This window comes from Alnus glutinosa, chromosome 4 (genome assembly GCF_958979055.1).
Source record: "Alnus glutinosa chromosome 4, dhAlnGlut1.1, whole genome shotgun sequence".
Taxonomy (NCBI): domain Eukaryota; kingdom Viridiplantae; phylum Streptophyta; class Magnoliopsida; order Fagales; family Betulaceae; genus Alnus; species Alnus glutinosa.
The window spans coordinates 7945396-7963858 of NC_084889.1; the positions used below are offsets into that span (position 1 = coordinate 7945396).

The following is an 18463-nucleotide window of genomic DNA, read 5'->3' on the forward strand; positions in this document are numbered from 1 at the left end:
ATTTTTCAAGATATCTAACTCGCCTGCTCTTTCTCGTCTAGATCTCCATAGTTGGTATTCTTCCTTTGTTTATGTAAACCTCCAGACTCAGTTGCAAATCCTATTGCAGTATCCCCAATGCCTTATGGCCGAGTACCATTCATTTGCCAATAGTGTTGCTTTTGACCTTTATAAGTTGATCGATAAGAGTTCATAATAGACTTTTTCAACGGTGGGGATGAATTAATACACATGATTCTGTTTACACGAAGAAGTACTCTGTATTTTCATCTTTCCTTTCCTTGGTCTCATATGATATGAGAGAATTTCTAAGTGTTCATACCGCTAGACCAAGAAGGATGCTAACTTATAATTATGAAGTTAGACATTAATTTAACAAAGATAATTGTGAAATAATTAGGGAAAAAGAAAATAAAAGACAATACGACGCTTACCTTATCTAACGAGAGTTATGATTTTTATGACTAAAACTCTAATTTTAATTGGGCTATTTTTTCACCGCTATAGACCCGTAACACTTTAGTTTTTTTTTCTTCTTATTTTTCTTAAACATGTAATAAAAGATCATTAACTTGATAAGTCCCACATCATAGAATTAATTAAATTTCCAATGTCTTTGAAAAAGAGGAAAATATACCACTAAACTACAAACAACATTGTTTCTTAAATAAGTTGAAAATAGACTTTAGAAATTCCGTTTACACTACTGCTCCGTTTGTTTCGGCATAAAATGATTTCTGGAAAATGATTTCGGCATTTTCCGGTGTTTGGTTGGGGCGAAAATAACAGTCAACGAAAATCATTTTCGGTTTGACCGTAAAAGCTTCTTTAATTTTCAGAAAACGATTTACGATTTTTAAAACCGTAAATCGTTTTCCGAAATTAAGCTCTTCGTCCTTACACGCATGTTTGATATCCGATCGTTAAAATTTAGTAATTGTCGGTCATCGGGATCCAGTCGGCGCCGGAGTCCAACAACATCCAGTCGCCGGAATTCTGCCGTTACCGGAATCCGGCATCGGCAGACCAAATTCCGGCTGGGATATCGCCGGATTCCAGCCAAGCAGGTCGGATCTGGACGGATCCGGCCATTAATCCGGCCGGATCCGGTCAAACTTTCTCACCGGAATCCGGCAACGGCGACCGGACGTTGCCGGATTCCGGCGACAATTACCAAACTCTTATTTTTGCATTTCGTAATTTTTTCGTGCGAACCAAACACCGAAAAATATTTTCGAGAAAATCATTTTTTCTGAAAATGATTTCGTCGAAATTATTTTACGACGGAAATCATTTTACGTCGAAACAAATGGAGCATACGTAGGATGCATATTCTACTTCTTGTCAATCATTTAATGTGCCTTTGATTTGCTAAGAGCATCTCTAGCGGCAGTAGTTTATTTTAGCTACTAATTTTTTTTATACAAACTTCAATAAATTATTTATTTATTTATTTTTTAAATATTTATTTTTTATATATTTATATATATATAAACATTGATTATCGTTGGAGCTACGATTTATTAGATTAGTAAAAAAAGGAGGCCATCAATGTGTTGAATTTAGCTTTGGTCAAGAGGGGTGAGATTGTTAGCCCACGAGGCGCGTGAATTTATTAGGGCAAAAATATCATCAAGCCAGTTTGAAAAATTCAAAGCATCAATTTTCATTTGGTCAAACCAAAAAAAAACAAAAAAGAAAGAACAACTTCTAATACTCTAGAGTTCCTTCTGTCTTCTAATGTTTTTTTTTTTTTTTTTTGGGTTTTTTTTTACTGTTAATACGACACCCTTTTTTTAATAAAAGTAAAAGAGTTAAATCATGTAATTTTTTTTTAATTTATTTATATTAAAAATAAGGTGCGATGTCAGCATAAAATGACCATATAATGACACTAAAATGAGCTCTAATATTTCTCTTTCTGTGGTCTTTTTATGCTGACATAACAAGAAATCAAGCTGTATTTCTTTTTAATTAAAAATAAGGTGTCAGTCAGTATAGAAGGACCCCAAAAAAATACTAGAATGAGCTATGTTATTGCTCAAAATGTTTTGTGCTTTGGTGTCAAGTGTTGTTGAGTTATTAAAATCTCAAAATATCCATTTTTTTTTTTAGAAAAAAAATTATAAATTTCTAAAGATTTAAGTATGAATATTTTTATAAATTTCGTTAAATTACAGCTAACACTCAAGTCTTTGGAATTTTTTTTCTTAAAGAAAAAAGAAGGGTATTTCTGAAATTTTAACAAAATTTAACGAAAAAATTTAACAGATAATTGAAATTGACAAAAATTAAAAGATATATAGCTTAAATTAATACTTTTTAAAATTTAAATATTTAATTATAAAAATAATGAAAAATCGAGGTTATCAGTAAAGTTTTTAAAAAAGAAAAAAGAAAAAAAGAAGAAGGGTATTGCTTGAGATAATATAATGGGAAAAATATATATTAGCCCCCCAAACTACCATCCTTTCTCCGGATGGCACCCCGAACTACCAACACTTGCACTCCGACCCCCAAACTATCACTTTCTGATTTTTTGGCCCCATCCGTCTATTTATACCGTTAATTCTAACAGAAATTAGCCAAAAACCTGAAAATACCCCTCTCTTAATCGTGAGAATTTCAAAGTGTAGGAGGAGTATTTTCAGAATTCTGTTTAGAATTAACGGCATAAATGGACGGATGAGGCCAAAAAATCAAAAAGTGGTAGTTTGAGAGGCCAGAATCTAAACATTAATAATTTGAAGAGCCATTCGAAAAAAAAAATATAATAGTTTAAGGAGCTAATATATATTTTTTCCTTATAATCTTGTTTGAAATTGGATTCGATTTGATCGATGACATACAAAAAAAAAAAAAAAATAATAAAAAAAATGCTGTACAGTTGTCTATCACTGAAACAGCTGGCAGAGATATTGAACTTACTTTCATCACTTTTCAATGACTCATTTCCCAATTATTTTGTGTTAAGAGATCAACTTCACATCAAATTGAACAGATCTTTAAAATAAGCACCAAGATTCCCCGAATCAACCAAATAAGGGAGAAGTTTCTAGCAGCATATCTTGTTATTTCATTATGCTTTTTTTTTTTCTTAAATATTCAAAGTTTTATTCTATAAGAAACTTCACAGATTGTTATTCCAACTCTTCAACGTCTAGATATTTTTTAAGATCGGCGAATCTTTTCATCTATTCACAATATTAATGACTCTATTCTAGCATACTCATTTTGATCAGCGAGAAAGGTCAATAAAAGTATAAATTTCTGTGTTCATTATGTAGCACGTTAAGTCGTAGCCAAGGTCACAGCTGGCAGCATTCCTACCTATCCACCCCTATCCCTTTAATCCGAATAGTTAGTATGAATGATTCACCTTTTCATTAATTTTGATACCTTATTTAATATGTGTTTGTAGTTCTAGCTTTACTTTCTGTTAAATTTTTGTATGTTAAGGCTTTAGTTTTGTAATTTCGTTTTTAAGTATCTATAAAACAAGAAAAGAAAAAGAAGAACAGATCTTTAAAGACCCAACCCGACTTAATAACTAAATACTATTTAGTATGCAAAATATATGATAGAATTTAATGACTATTTTTATGAAATAATCGTTTTTTTTTTAATTTAGTTGCATACTATTTTATTAAAGAACATAATGTGTTTTTTTTTTTTAAATTACATTATTATTTTTTTAATCCCCCTATTTTTTTATCGACCGTCCCTTAATATTAGAACTTTTTATTTTAATACTTATTTATTTATAAATCATACTTATTTTATAAATTTTAGTTTTATTTTTTTTAGAAAAAATATATGTGTAGTCAACAAACAAAAGAATATGAATAGTCATTCAATTCCAACTTCTTATATTCAAAGTAATACCCATTTATTATTATTATTATTTTGGTCCAACACAAACTTTTAATATCTTTTATCACTTAATCAAGAAAATATAGCAGATTGCTTTAACAAAACAGTGTCACAGATATAACAAGGAATTTATTCCATCCAAACTTAATATATGACTTGTTTAACGGCAGTTTTAACTAACCCCTGCGCCGACTCTATTAATATGCCTGACTTGTCAATTAGAAAACGATCGTAGGGTTATTCGAATATCATCCACAAGTCGACTAAAACGACTTCAATTCTCATTTATATTCTTAAAGGAATGACAATTCAGTGTATCAAACATGTTGGTTATCAGGAAAAACTACTAAGTTTGATCATTGGAAAACGGTGGGTATGTTTGTTAATTTATTTTAGAAAATTTTTATTTTTGGTCATAAAATGTTATGACGTGACATAAATGTAAAAACTATTTTGAGTCACGTTACATGTTAATTTTCATTTCATCTGCTAATCATACTTTTTGTAAATTTACTATTAAATTTATGAGACTTAGTAACTCACATGTGACTCTCGCAAATCCAATAATAGATTGACGGTCCACCCATCCACAATTTGACAATAATATCAACATTTATCAAGTATATTAATTTAATATTTTTATAAAATCGTAAAACGAGTTAATTTAAAATTAAAGTTAAAAATTTTCAAAAAGGATGGAAAATCTTGAATTCGATTCGGCTGTGAGAGAGAGAGAGAGAGAGAGGAGCGTGGAGTACAGGCGCCAAGGAGGAGGGTGGTAAGAAAAAATGAGAACGGTAAAAGGGGTGGGTGGTGAGGTGAGGTGAGACTGTGAGAGACGGGAGTGGAGGCGGGTGGGATTGGGGGTTTGACCAAAGCAAAGGCAGTGGAGTCCTTTGGGAGGGCAAGTACTTTGTACAGTTCTACTACCACTAGGACTAATCCTACCGGCTGCCACAGCCAAAATAGGCCAAAGAGAAAAAAAAGGAAAAAAAAAATACACACAGCGGGTTTTGATTGAGTCTGACTTGACTCTTCTTTCTGTGTCTCTTTGGGTTTTAAGGTCTTTCTTCCTCTGCTACCCCATCTACCCCCTTTGCCCATCACCGTCATCATCATCTATTTTCTAGCAGATCCAAGTTCAACTCATTCACCTACTTTTCTTCCTGTCCACCTGGTGAGCTTCTCTGACTTGTTCTCTGTTTTTGTGCATGTCAGTATGTGTCCAGCCGGCTATTTGCTTTTAACCGCGGCTGATCTTAAATTTTGATTCTTTTTCTGATAATGGTTTGTGGGTTTCTTTGTTTTGATGGCCTTTTAATCTAATTTATTTCAATTCTAGCGATTCTGTCATATGTTTTTTTTTTTTTTTTCCTCGCCAAATTGGATTCGTACTTTGTGTTTGACTTTTGGTTTCTGATTTATGGGTTGGGTGTTTTCTTGATTCACAGTTTGGTGATCTGGGAGTTGATGGGCTGGAACCTCAGCAGTGGTCAGAATTGGTACTGTGGATGGTTGGTGAACTAGAAGTTTCAAACTGGGATGGTTGAATTCCTAGCCGTGGAAATTGAAGGAGCTTCTGATTTTGCTCTGGTTATGTACAAGCTAGTATAGTTGAATTGTTGAATGCAAGGGTTGGTGTTAGTTCTTGTAAATAGTCCTAATTCTTGGCTATTGTATGGAATTTGTGAATGAAATAAAAACTGAGGCATAGATTGCGGTGATCGATACCATGGGTGGGATTTGCTCGAGGTCGGCGAGATCCACTGTGGATCGTGGGATTGTCGCTGATGCTCCCGGTGGGAGCTTTCAACATGCTAATGGCCATTCTAATAATGAGTCTGGAGTGGTTTTTCAGCCTCATGCATTGCCCGTGAAAATAAGTAGCCATTTGACCCCTTCTCCGGTTGGCGAAAACATGGATAAGCAGTTAAGAGAACCCTTTTCGTTTCCAGAGCCAAATATAGTTCCATATGGTCTGGCTCCAGATGATCTCAATGACGGGATACCTAGATTGCCTAGGACTTTATCACACAAATCTAGATCAACCAAGTCGCAGGCAGTTGCAAAGGTAAGTCTTACCTTGATATGTTCTATGCATGTTTTTACCTTATTTTTGTGTTGGAATTAATAGTTCTTTAGGTTGAACAAAATATGGTATGATAGGGTTACTAGATGCAGTTTTTTTTTTTTTTTTTTTTTTGCAGTTATGCTTGTCCTCAATAGCATTTGAAGCCACAGACTCTTCCCTTATGGAAGGAATTCATTACTAGAAATTGGAGCCATCAGAAATAGGATAAAATGTTGCAATGATGTCAGTTCATGAATTCCTGAAACCTATCCGTCCATGCTTAAGCAGGGTTAACTTGGAATAGAATTTTGAAAGGCAATGTTAAATAATCAAAGATTAACGCTTGTTTCACATCCTTTGTCTCCTTTCATCAGAAGCATATTTGGAAAACCATAGCCCCATTGGAAATCATGACCTTTCCCTTCCAATGTCATGGTACAGGCCATTCTTTAGACAGATGTTGGAAATTCCAGAACCCTTTTCAAATCATGGAATTATCCTGTGTTGTTGATTTTTCTTGAATGCGCAATTTAGAAACGTGTTATAAGAACACAATAGTGACGAAAATCAAGCAAGTAAAAAGAAAGTGCCTTTTTCCTTTTACAAGTAAAAGTGGCATTAATTGTTCGAGGTTCATGTCCAGAAGGTATATAACCCAACCTATTCTGGTCTGTCTCAGTGTGGAATAAATGTATGCTTAATGCTTTCGATGAATTTGAACTGTGGTATATAGTAGCATAAAGTTTCATGGGAGCTTTGAGGTTCTATAAAGAAGCTATTAGAAAGGCTTATTCTTTGGAAATACATTTCTGTATTGGATAGAGTTCGGTGCCTTCCCATTCTTGTCACATAAATGACATTGTAGGACTGTTAGGCATTTAGCATTTCATCACATTGAAGAAAAAGATGATAAACTTTTCTGCCCCTTGCTTTTCACATACTAGATCGATTAATTGTTACTAGATTGATTAATTGTTATCTTATTCCTCTCTAAGATTATCTACTGTTAAAAATTTAACAGTTTTAACAGTAGAAAAAACTGTTAAAATTTTGTTGTAAGCTGCTGTCCAAACAAAGAAAGCCTCCTCTGCTGGCACTTTCACCCTCCAAATGGAATGCCAAGGAAACTCAACCTGATAATATGAACATACATCAAAATTCTGGCCTTTTGACAAAGTCTACTCCAAACCAACTGTCTCCAGCCTAGTAACTTGCACAGATAACAAGTCAAAGAATATAGCTTAATTTTTTTTAATCAAGTATTTATCCAGCAAATAACAAATTATGCCTGTTTGTTAGATAAAAATATATTTTTCATATCTAAAAATTATTTAGGATAATGGAAGAAAATATGTTTTTGAAAACTAATAATTCTCACTCCTAAATGAATTTTATTGTATAGGAATCAGTTTCAAATTGCACTTACTGCACTTTTTAATAAATCTTTACTGCACTTTTTGTACCATTATGATTTTCTTTGTTTCCAAAAATGGAAAATCGTATGCCAGCTGTAATTAATATTGCAGGCTTGGGAGTTAGGAGCTTATGGTGTCTAAATAGGCTTACTAGGGGAAATTTGATTTGGAGGTCTGCTCAGGAACAGGATCATCTTTTTAAGTGTTTTAATGCTATCCGTTGAGCTTAGTAAGATATGATTTCTAAGGTTCACAAGAGCTCAAGATCAGGTTGCAGTTTGAAGTGGTCGAAAAACGTGGAGATAAGAGAATAAAAAAGAAGGCAAAGAAGATTAGATTAAAAGAAATTGAAGAGAACCATATGTCACCCACTAAAGCTTTAAGTTATAAATTTGATTCCCATAGCTAAATCCATTGAGAATTAGGGTGCAATTTATCGAGCGAAGAATTATATTTTTAGGATTGATCGGTTTATTTTAAGTCAAGCATTTACTCATCATTTGTTTTCCCCCAAATTAGCTACATTTTCAACATTGGTTCATTAAGTTTTTAAACAAGCTCAAGTTCAACTGAGTTTGCCTTTTATTTTATTTTATTTTTGATAATTAATCAATACATATCATTAAAAGTGTAAGATGCCCTTAAGTACATATGAAGTATATAAGAGGAAGCTCCTAGCTAGGAGGAGGTAAAAGGAGAAAAAAATCATTATAACTAATCGTCAAAGGAGAAACATAAGCTACGGTCCAAAGATACAAAGTTTTGAAGAATAAAGACTTAAAATGTGAGATATGAGGTCGGAGATGGTTCCAGAGTCTTGTTTGTTCTGGCATGATGTGTTGTGTGGGGATTTACCTTTGAAGCTTATTTTTCCAGAACTGTTTACTATTGCGTGTGGTAAGGATACATGGGTGGCGGAGAATATGCAGAGACAAAATGGTAACATTCTGTGAATATTTTGTTTACTTGACCTGTACATGATTGGGAGGTGGAAGTGGTCTCTAGATTTTTTGAGTTGTTGTATTCCCTTAAAATAAGGTATGAAGGAGAGGATAAAATTTGTTGGATTCCTTCGTGAAGGAAATCATTTGAAGTGAAATCTTATTATAAGGTAGTATCTACTCCTATACATTGTTCTTTTCCTTGGAAGAGTATTTGAAAAGTCAAGGTTCCCTCGAGAGTGGCTTTCTTTGTGTGGACGACGATTTTAGGAAAAATTATAACTTTGGATAATTTATGCAAGAAGAATATTATTGTGATGGAGTGGTGCTATATGTGTAAGACTTGTGGAGAGTCTTTTTATCATTTGTTCCTGCACTGTATGGTTGCTACAAAATTGTGGAGTATGATATTGCAGCTGTTTGGTGTTGCGTGGGTTATGCCTCGATCGGTGATAGAGATGTTGGGGAGTTGGACAGGGCAAAGGGGTAGTCGGCTGTTGGTGTCGATTTGTAGAATGGCTCTGTTGTGTTTGATGTGGTGTCTATGGAAGGAACGGAATGCACGCAGTTTTGAAGATTGTGAGACTGGTTCTCTTAATTTGAAGAAGTTGATAATACAAACCTTGTTTATATGGAGAGTGACGCTACAGTCTATATTTGATTGTTCTTATTCTAATTTTTTTAGATTTGTGTTCTTTTTCTTTGGATTAGGGGTATCATGTATACATCCTGTGTACTTTAGGTTGCTTCCCTCTGCACTTTTTTTTTTTTCAATGTACTTATAAAAAAAAAAAAAAAAATTCCTCCAAAGTCCTCTCCTGGTCCTTAAAACTTCTATAATTCATTTCCCTCCATAAACACCATAAAAGGCAAGTATACATCATCTTCCACACAACACCACTCCGCGTACTGCCTGTAGTCTACCAACAAGCATATTGGTCAACTGTATGTGTATGCATAACCTAAGACAGCTCAAAACGATTGAAGAAAGCTATCCAAATGGCATAGGCATCACAATGAAGAGGATGATGGTCCACAGACTCCCAATTCGCCTTACACATGCATCATTTGTCCACCGCAATAATATGTCGCTTCCTAAGGTTATCTATGGTAAGGATCTTACTTAGAACCGCCGACTAAGCAAAAAAAGGCCGCTCTCAAGGAAGCCTTAGTCCGCCAAATACTCTGCCAAGGGAAGCAGCAGCCTTCACTACAAACCAAGGATTAATAGAAGGATCTAACCTTAAATAACCCTCTTTTAGAGGGGATCCACCACATCTTATCTTCACTTTCTCGACTCACTCTAGCTAAATACAACACCTTGAAGAATGAGGAAAAACATCCACTTTCCAATCATGAGTTGCTCTAGCAAAGCTCACATTCAATTGATTGGAACTACCATAAACTCCAAGTGAGCCACAACAAAGGCATCCTTTACGCAAGCAATATCATATAAATATGGAAAGGCTTCCTAAGAGCTACATCCCCACACCACGATCATGACAGAATCTAATCTTGGAGCCATCTCCCACCTCAAATTTGGTGTGACACGAAAAATTCCCCCATCCCCTTCTAATATTTTTCTATAACCCCACCCCAAACGCTCTAGAATACTCAATAGAAAACTGTCCACCCCATGCACTGCCAAACTTAGAGTCCACGACCACTTTGCACCAAGCCTATCTCTTGTGCACATAGTACCAAAGCCATTTAACTAAGAGAATATGATTGAACGCCAACACGTTCCGAATTCCCAATCCTCACTTAGAGAGCAGAGAACAAACCTTGGACCAACTAATTAGGTGATATTTGAACTCTTCACTTAGCCCACCCCATAAGAAATCACATTGGAGCTTCTCAATACGGACGGCAACACTTGTGGGGATAGGAAAGAGGGACAAGAAATACGTAGTCAAGTTGTAAAATGTGCTCTTAATAAGGTAACCCTACCACCCTTGGACAGTTTATATATTGGGAAATGAAAGAAAAACCATGGTTTATATATAATTTGTCTATCTTGTCATTTTTTGTTTAATTTTTAAACTGTTTTGTATCAAAAGGCCTTATGCACTTGAAGAGAGAAACACAAGGATATTTTGGGAAGAATAAATAATTCCTGTAGGATGCGTAGGAGTAAACCAAACACGGGAATCTTATATTCTCAAGAATCTTATCAGATTCCTAATCATTCCCAAATGTGGGAATAGTCACACCAGATTCTCAGGCATCACATTATTGGGAATGTGGATGTCAAGGGGAATGTTAGATTTTGCGAACCAAATGCCTCGTTAAGTTTTTGCTACTTCACTTGATTGATTGTTTCTAAATTTTTGGAAGTTCTTTGTGAGGTAAATATGCTTCATTATTAAGAAATTGATTGTTTTTCCCGGGAATTTTCCCATATTGGTTGTATCTTGACTCTTGCCGGAAACCGTCATTTCTTCAATGTGAGGCATTATGTTTGTAAGTTGCAAACCTAAGTGCTTGTGATATTTTTAATATCATTTCTTCAATAGGTATTTTTACCCTGTACTTGTGAACCTAAGTGCTTGTTGACATTATGTTTGTAAGTTGCCAAGATAAGTTTTCATCATTTTCCATGATTGTTGAAGTTTAGATAGTGGTTTCCACATTTTGTCTGTAATTAAACAAATATTGTGATAATATGTAAATATTATAGCTATGGTGTTGAATAGGCATAAAATATTTTCTTTTTTGTGTTATAGGTTTCTGAGGTGAGCTTACTTCTGGGCAGAGCTGGTACTGCTGGGCTTGGGAAGGCAGTGGAAGTTTTGGACACGCTTGGTAGTAGCATGACCAATTTGAACCCTAGTGGTGGTTTTACCTCAGGGGTGACAACAAAAGGGATTAAAATTTCAATTTTGGCGTTTGAAGTTGCGAACACAATTGTTAAGGGTGCCAGTCTAATGCAATCCCTTTCCAAAGAGAACATCAAACATTTAAAAGATGTGGTACTTCCATCAGAAGGGGTGCAAAATTTAATTTCGAGAGATATGGATGAACTCCTAAGAATTGCTGCAACCGACAAGAGGTGTATAGGCGTAGATAGTTATATTGTTTTTATAATGTTTGTGTTATTGGCTTTGTACTGGTTAATTCTTCTTATGATTGTTACATGCTTGAAAAAATTAATCATTTTGTTCTGCAACTCTGGCAGAGAAGAATTGAAAATTTTCTCTGGAGAAGTGGTGCGTTTTGGAAATCGTTGCAAAGATCCTCAATGGCACAACTTGGATCGCTATTTTGAGAAGTAATCCTAATAGAACTTGTGTATAGTACCATGTCTGTGTTCTTTAACCTCTCAAATGAGGTTCTCATGTTTTGTCTTGTGTTAAATATTTTAGGTTGGGTTCAGAACTTAACCCCCAGAGGCAATTGAAGTTAGAAGCCGAGACTGTGATGCAGCAATTAATGATTTTGGTTCAGTATACAGCTGTGAGTATTTTCACATTACTATTGCATAGCAACAACAGCTGCACTGAGTTACAGTGGTGTAAATTAATAATTTAGTCATAATTGACCTTTGTCTCACAGCTTGAACCAAAATGGAAAGAATAGAAGAATTTTTTTTCCCCTTCTTCCATATTGGCGAATTTATTTGTACAGCAATGTATAATTTTTGTTCTTCATTTTCATTAGTGCTTGTGTGACTGGATGCCAAAACAGTAATTATTTTGTTACGTCATTGAGTGCTCTGAATTGAAATAAATGTACATCCTGATTTTTGGGCGGGGGGGCAGCCAATCAGGAAAATCAAAAGAAGGTACCATAATCTATAATCAAAATCTTCTAATATTGTCTCCCCACCCCAAAAGAAATAAAAAATAAAATATAAAAAATTAAAGGTAATAGAAAAGGTGTGATGCTGATGAATAGTACTCGCTGCATAAATGTTATACGTTGGAACTTTACTGAAGGAAGACAAATCTGTTTCTTGGCTGTCAGGAATTATATCATGAGTTGCATGCGCTGGACAGATTTGAACAGGATCATCGGCGCAAGCTTCAAGAAGAGGATAGCTCAAATGCTGCTCAAAAAGGTAACATGCTTGGATATCTACCTTATTTGGGTTTTGTAGATTAGAAAAAGCTGTTTTTACATGATGGCTAAGTGGATCAAGGGTCCGTATGGTTTAGCGGGTTTAACACATGCAGTTTGAAAATATAGAGATTTCAAAATGCAGTTAATGAAAACGTGACTTCTAAAATCTTGTGTTTTTAACACGCACTCCCTTACTTATAATTTGACAATGTGAAAAAAATCAATGTTTCAAACGACCATTTTTTTTAAACGCACTCCTGAATGGGACACTTTTTGCAATTTTGTTTAAAAATGCACTTTTGGTCTGCAAATCACAGGGCAAAACAGACTCTAAAGCATAAAAGGTTAGAAAGTTTATTGACATGTCTGTAGGCTAGTATGTTTGAATGTCTAGTCCTGCTAATTCTCTAACATGGGTTGTGGCAGTTCTCAGGCTTTTGGCTATATCCAGCCTAATAATCTTTCATATTGAGAGTTTTGTAATTTTTTTTTTTAATTATATAAAAATGGGGGTGCTTGTGACTTTTCAACAAAAACGAAAGGCATGAAATCTAATTATGACTTATTGATATTGGTAAAATGTTATAGTGACTAATTTACATTATTTTGTTCATTAATATTTTTTGTGTTATTAATTTGTAAGATGTTTGTATCGTTGTAGTGCCAGGCCTGGGCATGATGTGTCTCTGTGGCTAGTCCAATCGCAACATTTTACTTCTTATTTCAGAGCTTGGTCTTGCCTGCGTTTAGCCTATGAGCTCTTCTTGAATTGATATATATACTCTGCCTTAGTTCCTAATTAATTATGTTCTGTAGTGAATTCTGAAAAATTGAGGATTCCTTTTGTTTAAATCTTGTTTTCATTGTTATTATAACAAATATCACTATCACAAATAACTTTGTTTTATTATGTATGACTTATTTTGTTTTATTTATTTATTTTTGATAAGTAGGAGACAGCCTTGCAATTTTAAGAGGAGAGTTAAAGAGTCAAAGGAAGCATGTAAAAAGTTTGAAGAAAAAATCACTCTGGTCCAAGATTTTGGAAGAGGTAGCAAGTCAGTACTGCTTTATGTTGCTCTTTCTAGTTGAACATGGAGAGAATGTGCAACAGTAAAATTTTGTTTTCTGATACTATCACCATTATGTATTCAGCAGCTGTATACACAGTATGCAGGGGACTGTTCTTCCATGGCTCTTAAGTGATAGTGACATGATGAATCTCTTTGTCACTTATCTTTGAAGTTGTTTCTCATTATCATTATTCCTTTCACCAATCTTTTCATCTTGTATTTTACAGGTGATGGAGAAACTTGTAGACATTGTCCATTCCTTGCATTTGGAGATTCATGAAGCCTTTGGTAGTGCTGGTATGCATTGAAAACATTAATGAAATTTCTTGTTATGGCCATATGAAGGCTTGTCCTGCTCTTATTTCTTGTCTCCTACTGGAAATGGGAACGGTTTAGTCTGGGCATTTCTTGTTTCTGCATTGAAAACATTAATGAAATTTCTTATTATGGCCATCTGAAGGCTTGTACTGCTCTTATTTCTTGTCTCCTCCTGGAAATGGGAACAGTTTAGTCTGGGCATTTCTTGTTCCTGCTTTAACTTGCAAACCTCCAAAGCATATTTGCATTCAAGCGGGATCAACAAACGGAACAATCAAGTTTACCTTAATGGATGAGAAAGACCCATGTTGGTTAGAAAGGCAGATTGCTTCTTTGGGTAGTTGCTGTAATGGAGTTTGTGTTTCAATAGAAAGCAAGTGAACAGAGTGTCACTGCAAATATTGAAGCTTAGCTGGATTGTTGCTACCTTCTATAGAATAAAATCTGCTAATTTCTCAGCCTTGTGAAGAAGCGCAAACTTCTTAAAAATTGGATTGCAGATCTATCTGATAGGATGATACTGTCTGTTTTATTTTAAATAACTCTTCTGAAACGTCTTTTACTTATTTTCAACTATAAAGATGCTATGTTTCACTTTATTTATTTCTTGACATGACCTATCTTGCTTTAAACAACACTATTTGTAGAAGCCTATTTACACTCTATTAATTTGGTTTATTAATTCAGTAGATTTCCTGTGTTTTTTCCTCTTTGACCTTGCAGATGATGACAAGCCTGTAAAAAGTTCTCAGAGCAACCATAAAAAATTAGGGGCTGCTGGTCTTGCATTGCATTATGCAACTATTATTACTCAAATCGATACCATCGTAAGTTTACAAATCACCCAATCTTGATAGATATTTTACGTTTACTATGTTTTGTTTCATGCTTACTGTAATTCTGAGAACCTAGGTTGTTGCTCTAGAACATATTCTGCTATTACTTTGTGAAATGAGTGGCAAAGAAAGGGTGAAAAGAATGCATTTCCCCTACAAACTTGTGAGATGATATTTTGTTGGCAGACCTAGAATGTCTATAGACTACAGAGAAATGTTCTTTTTGTATTGTAAGCCCACTCGGCGGAATCAACTGACTAGGAGAGCTTGAGGGTGTGTTAAACTCTGTTCTTGTCAATTTTTGGTAACACTCATTCTTGTGTCTCGCCTCTCCGCATCTCTCCTGTTTAATGATCCAAGATGCAACTTCTCAAGCTCCTCAAAACCTATTCTAGGAACAAATATCCTAAATACTACTAAATCAATTTCTTAAACAAATTAATTAATATATCTCCTTATTCATCCAAATTTTTTGATAGGTAAGAAAAGAAATAGCATTAAAAAAGTGTAAAGGCACCCCTAAGCATGCATGGAGTATACAAGAAGGCCACCAAAACGAAACAGAAACAGAAAACAAATGAAGAACACCCGAAAAAACTCAAAAGACAGAAGAAACCCCCAACCCAACCCCAAAAACCTAGAGCCCTCAAAGAACCTGGGCTACTTTAAACCCCCAACCTCCTTATCCATCCAAATTGTTAATAAATCCAAATAAATTATTGTATGCAACTTCATTTATATCTCAAAAAATTTAAAACATATTTCTGAACCTAGTGTAAGTGTTGTAGACCTATTATTAATGTAACAACATATAGCATTAAAAATGTGTGGTATTATTACTGTATACTTCCTGTGTACTTGGGGCGCCTTCCACTTTTAATGACATCTCAATTAATTATAAAAAAAAAAGTGGTATCATTACTGATATTTATTACTTATTGAATATTGGTTTGAATCGGTTTGGTTAGACCATTTTCCTGACCCAAGAATCGAGCTGAACTGTTCTAGTGTAAAATTCTTGGACCAAGGACTGAACCTTCATAGAGTTGAGAACCAAACTGATCAAGTTTGTTCGGGTCTTTGGGTACCCAAGACCAATCTTGTCCCCCTTTTGGGCAGTTTTGTACTGACCATAACCTGCCAGGACTGGACAAATTGCCTGCTTGAGTTTACTTGATTTTTATTGGTTTTTGGTGGTGAATCCCATAACTTTTGGGGTACTCTTGGGTAGCTATAGGATGTATTAATCTCTTACGTATTTTTGAGTACTTATGGGATGTATCAAACTCTTAGGTACTTTTGGGTACTTATGGGATGTATCATTCATGACAAGCACATAAGGAAGGAAAAACTAGCCCGTGTGTGAAGGAAAGTGTATAGTGGGCATATTTTGCAGTGGTGCTATACAATTGAGAACTGAGTATATTATTTACTAATTTCACTTGATTTTGGTGTGTTTGAGTGTAAACAGAAAATATAAACAGAAAAGTTCTTTTAATAGCACAAGAATCTATCTTTTCATTCCACAAGAATGTTTTTGTGACTTGTTAGTCTAGTTAGATTAGAATTGATGCTCTATATTAAGTTATGTTCATTTTGCTTTAATATGGGTGTTTTGATATACATATATATTTTTTAACATCAAATTGTAATCAGGTGTCTCGATCAAGTTCTGTACCTCCAAATACGAGGGATGCTTTATATCAAGGGCTACCGCCTTATATAAAGGCAGCTTTGCGTCCAAAATTACAATCATTTCAGGTTAAGGAAGAGGTATGTATTGTATATATTTATGGAAAGTGGGAATCATCTGTTTCATTGGAGTGTTTTTTTTCTTTTTTGTTATATTCTTAATTTGGCTGCTATTGCAAAAATCATTTCAAAGTAAGTTCCTGGTTCTGCCCCAGGAACAAAGGGGAAAGAGGAAGAATAAGTGAGCTGCAGATTTATTAATTGTATATATCTGCTGATTCATAAGCTTCTTCAAATGGTTACTTTATCAAAAATAAAAAAATAAAAAATAAATAACCTTCTTAAAATGGTATTCTTGCAGCTTACCATCCCACAAATTAAAGCTGAAATGGAGAAAACTCTAGAGTGGCTTGTTCCTATTGCCACCAACACAACGAAGTAAGTCTGTCATCCATAGAACAACTTTTTTGGGTTGTGAGTGCTCTGGTACCCCATTTTACCATTCGCTCAATTCCCTTGCAGCAGGGAATGTGAATCACTTATGCACAGAAGGGTACTACAGCAGTTATTTATTTCTTACTAAGTAAAATAACTGAGATACCCTTCCAAACTGTAATCTAGTTGCTGCCAATGGGATTGTGTGAATCCTAAAATGGGTGCCGAAGGCCATTTCCGCTATTTTTTCATGTTGTGACTATATCTTTATTCAGACTTGTTTCTTTTAACCTCCTTTTTTTTTTTTTTTTTTTTTTTTTTTTTTTATATATATAAATAATTAACCTTTTTTTTTTTTTTTTTTTTGATATGGTCCATTTAGAGCTCATCATGGCTTTGGGTGGGTTGGAGAATGGGCAAATACAGGGTGAGTTCTTAACATGGGTGCTTTTTCTTCATTTATCTTTTGTTCCCCCTTCATGATTTTGCTAAACCTTCCGGATTATATATTTTTAGGTCTGAGATGAACCGAAAACCTACTGGCCAGACTGACTTACTGCGGATTCAAACACTACACCATGCAGATAAAGAGAAAACTGAAAATTATATTCTCGAACTGGTAGTGTGGCTTCACCATCTAGTCAGCCAAGCTAGGGCTGGCAATGGAATCAGGTCTCCTGTTAAATCCCCAATTCGCTCCCCAAACCAGACGATGATACAGTTATCTACAAACGCACCCAACTCTCCATCCCCCACGCTGACAGTTGAAGACCAAGAGATGCTTCGGGATGTTAGTAAGCGAAAATTGACACCTGGAATAAGCAAGAGTCAGGAATTTGACACTGCAAAGACCAGGTTAAGCAAGCACCATAGGCTCACTAAGAGTAGCAGCCAATCTCCAACAAGTGAAACTAGAAGGGACCCATTCCCCATTAGGAGGCCATTTTCTCTTCCTGTCATCAACTTTGAAATGGACCGGATCAAAGCCATGGATGTCATGGACCGGATCAAAGGCATGGATGTCATGGACCGAATGGACACGATGCGAACTTTATAATTATTATGGCGTTTCGAGATGCACCACAAGAGAGGTCTCGTGTATTTATCTGTGGTTCATCTATTGCATTTTTCGATATAGGGTTCTTTGTGGCAAGGGAGATCTCATGCGAGTTACTTTGGTAGATGGTGAATGATACAAGTCCTCACTTTTTGAATGTGAAAATTTAAGGTGATAATTGAGTTGTTGAAGGGCAATTTATTATTGTAGAGATGGAACTGTAGTTCTGTTAGTTCTATATGTACAGAATAGCATTTTATAATAATTGAAATTTCATCTTTCTGTTTCTTTTCTTGTCTATGCGCACAACTTTTCTTTGCAACCAATATTTTTTATTTTTGACGATGGCAACTGCATATGTGCAGCAGTAATCTTTGACTGCAACTAGGGAAAAGGCTGAAATAATTCTACTCTAAATATATCGAAGTTTTAAAAAATGAAATAAATTTTCTATTTTAGTTTCTTATGTTAACCCTAGGTTTGAACATGCCTTTCTGAATTTGAAGTCTCTCTCTTTATTTCCTTTATTTTTTTTTTTTAAAATCAAATTTGAGTTCATTTTCCTCTAAGGATAGCTTAGGACAAAAAGTGACAGCCTCAACATCACCATTATTGAATTGATAAGGCATAACCATGGCAAACTATATATATATATATATAAAAGGAGAAACGATATTTTTTATTTCTTTA

General features: G+C 34.7%; 1 protein-coding gene across 2 annotated transcripts; it reads left to right on the forward strand.

Annotated features, from left to right (window-relative positions):
* The first annotated feature begins 4772 nt into the window (after positions 1-4772).
* On the forward strand, positions 4773-18061 carry LOC133865684 (protein PSK SIMULATOR 1). Of its 2 annotated transcripts, none has more exons than XM_062302114.1 (13): positions 4773-5050; positions 5325-5944; positions 11027-11352; positions 11479-11571; positions 11666-11756; positions 12267-12360; positions 13316-13413; positions 13663-13732; positions 14477-14580; positions 16246-16362; positions 16643-16719; positions 17099-17143; positions 17233-18061. In XM_062302114.1, the coding sequence occupies exons 2-13, from the start codon at positions 5606-5608 to the stop codon at positions 17771-17773; spliced, it is 1995 nt and encodes a 664-aa protein (XP_062158098.1). In that variant the 5' UTR covers positions 4773-5050; positions 5325-5605; the 3' UTR covers positions 17774-18061. The 2 variants fall into 2 exon arrangements, with proteins under 2 accessions (XP_062158098.1, XP_062158099.1); XM_062302115.1 differs by lacking the exon at positions 4773-5050 and adding an exon at positions 5071-5160.
* Positions 18062-18463: the final 402 nt, after the last annotated feature.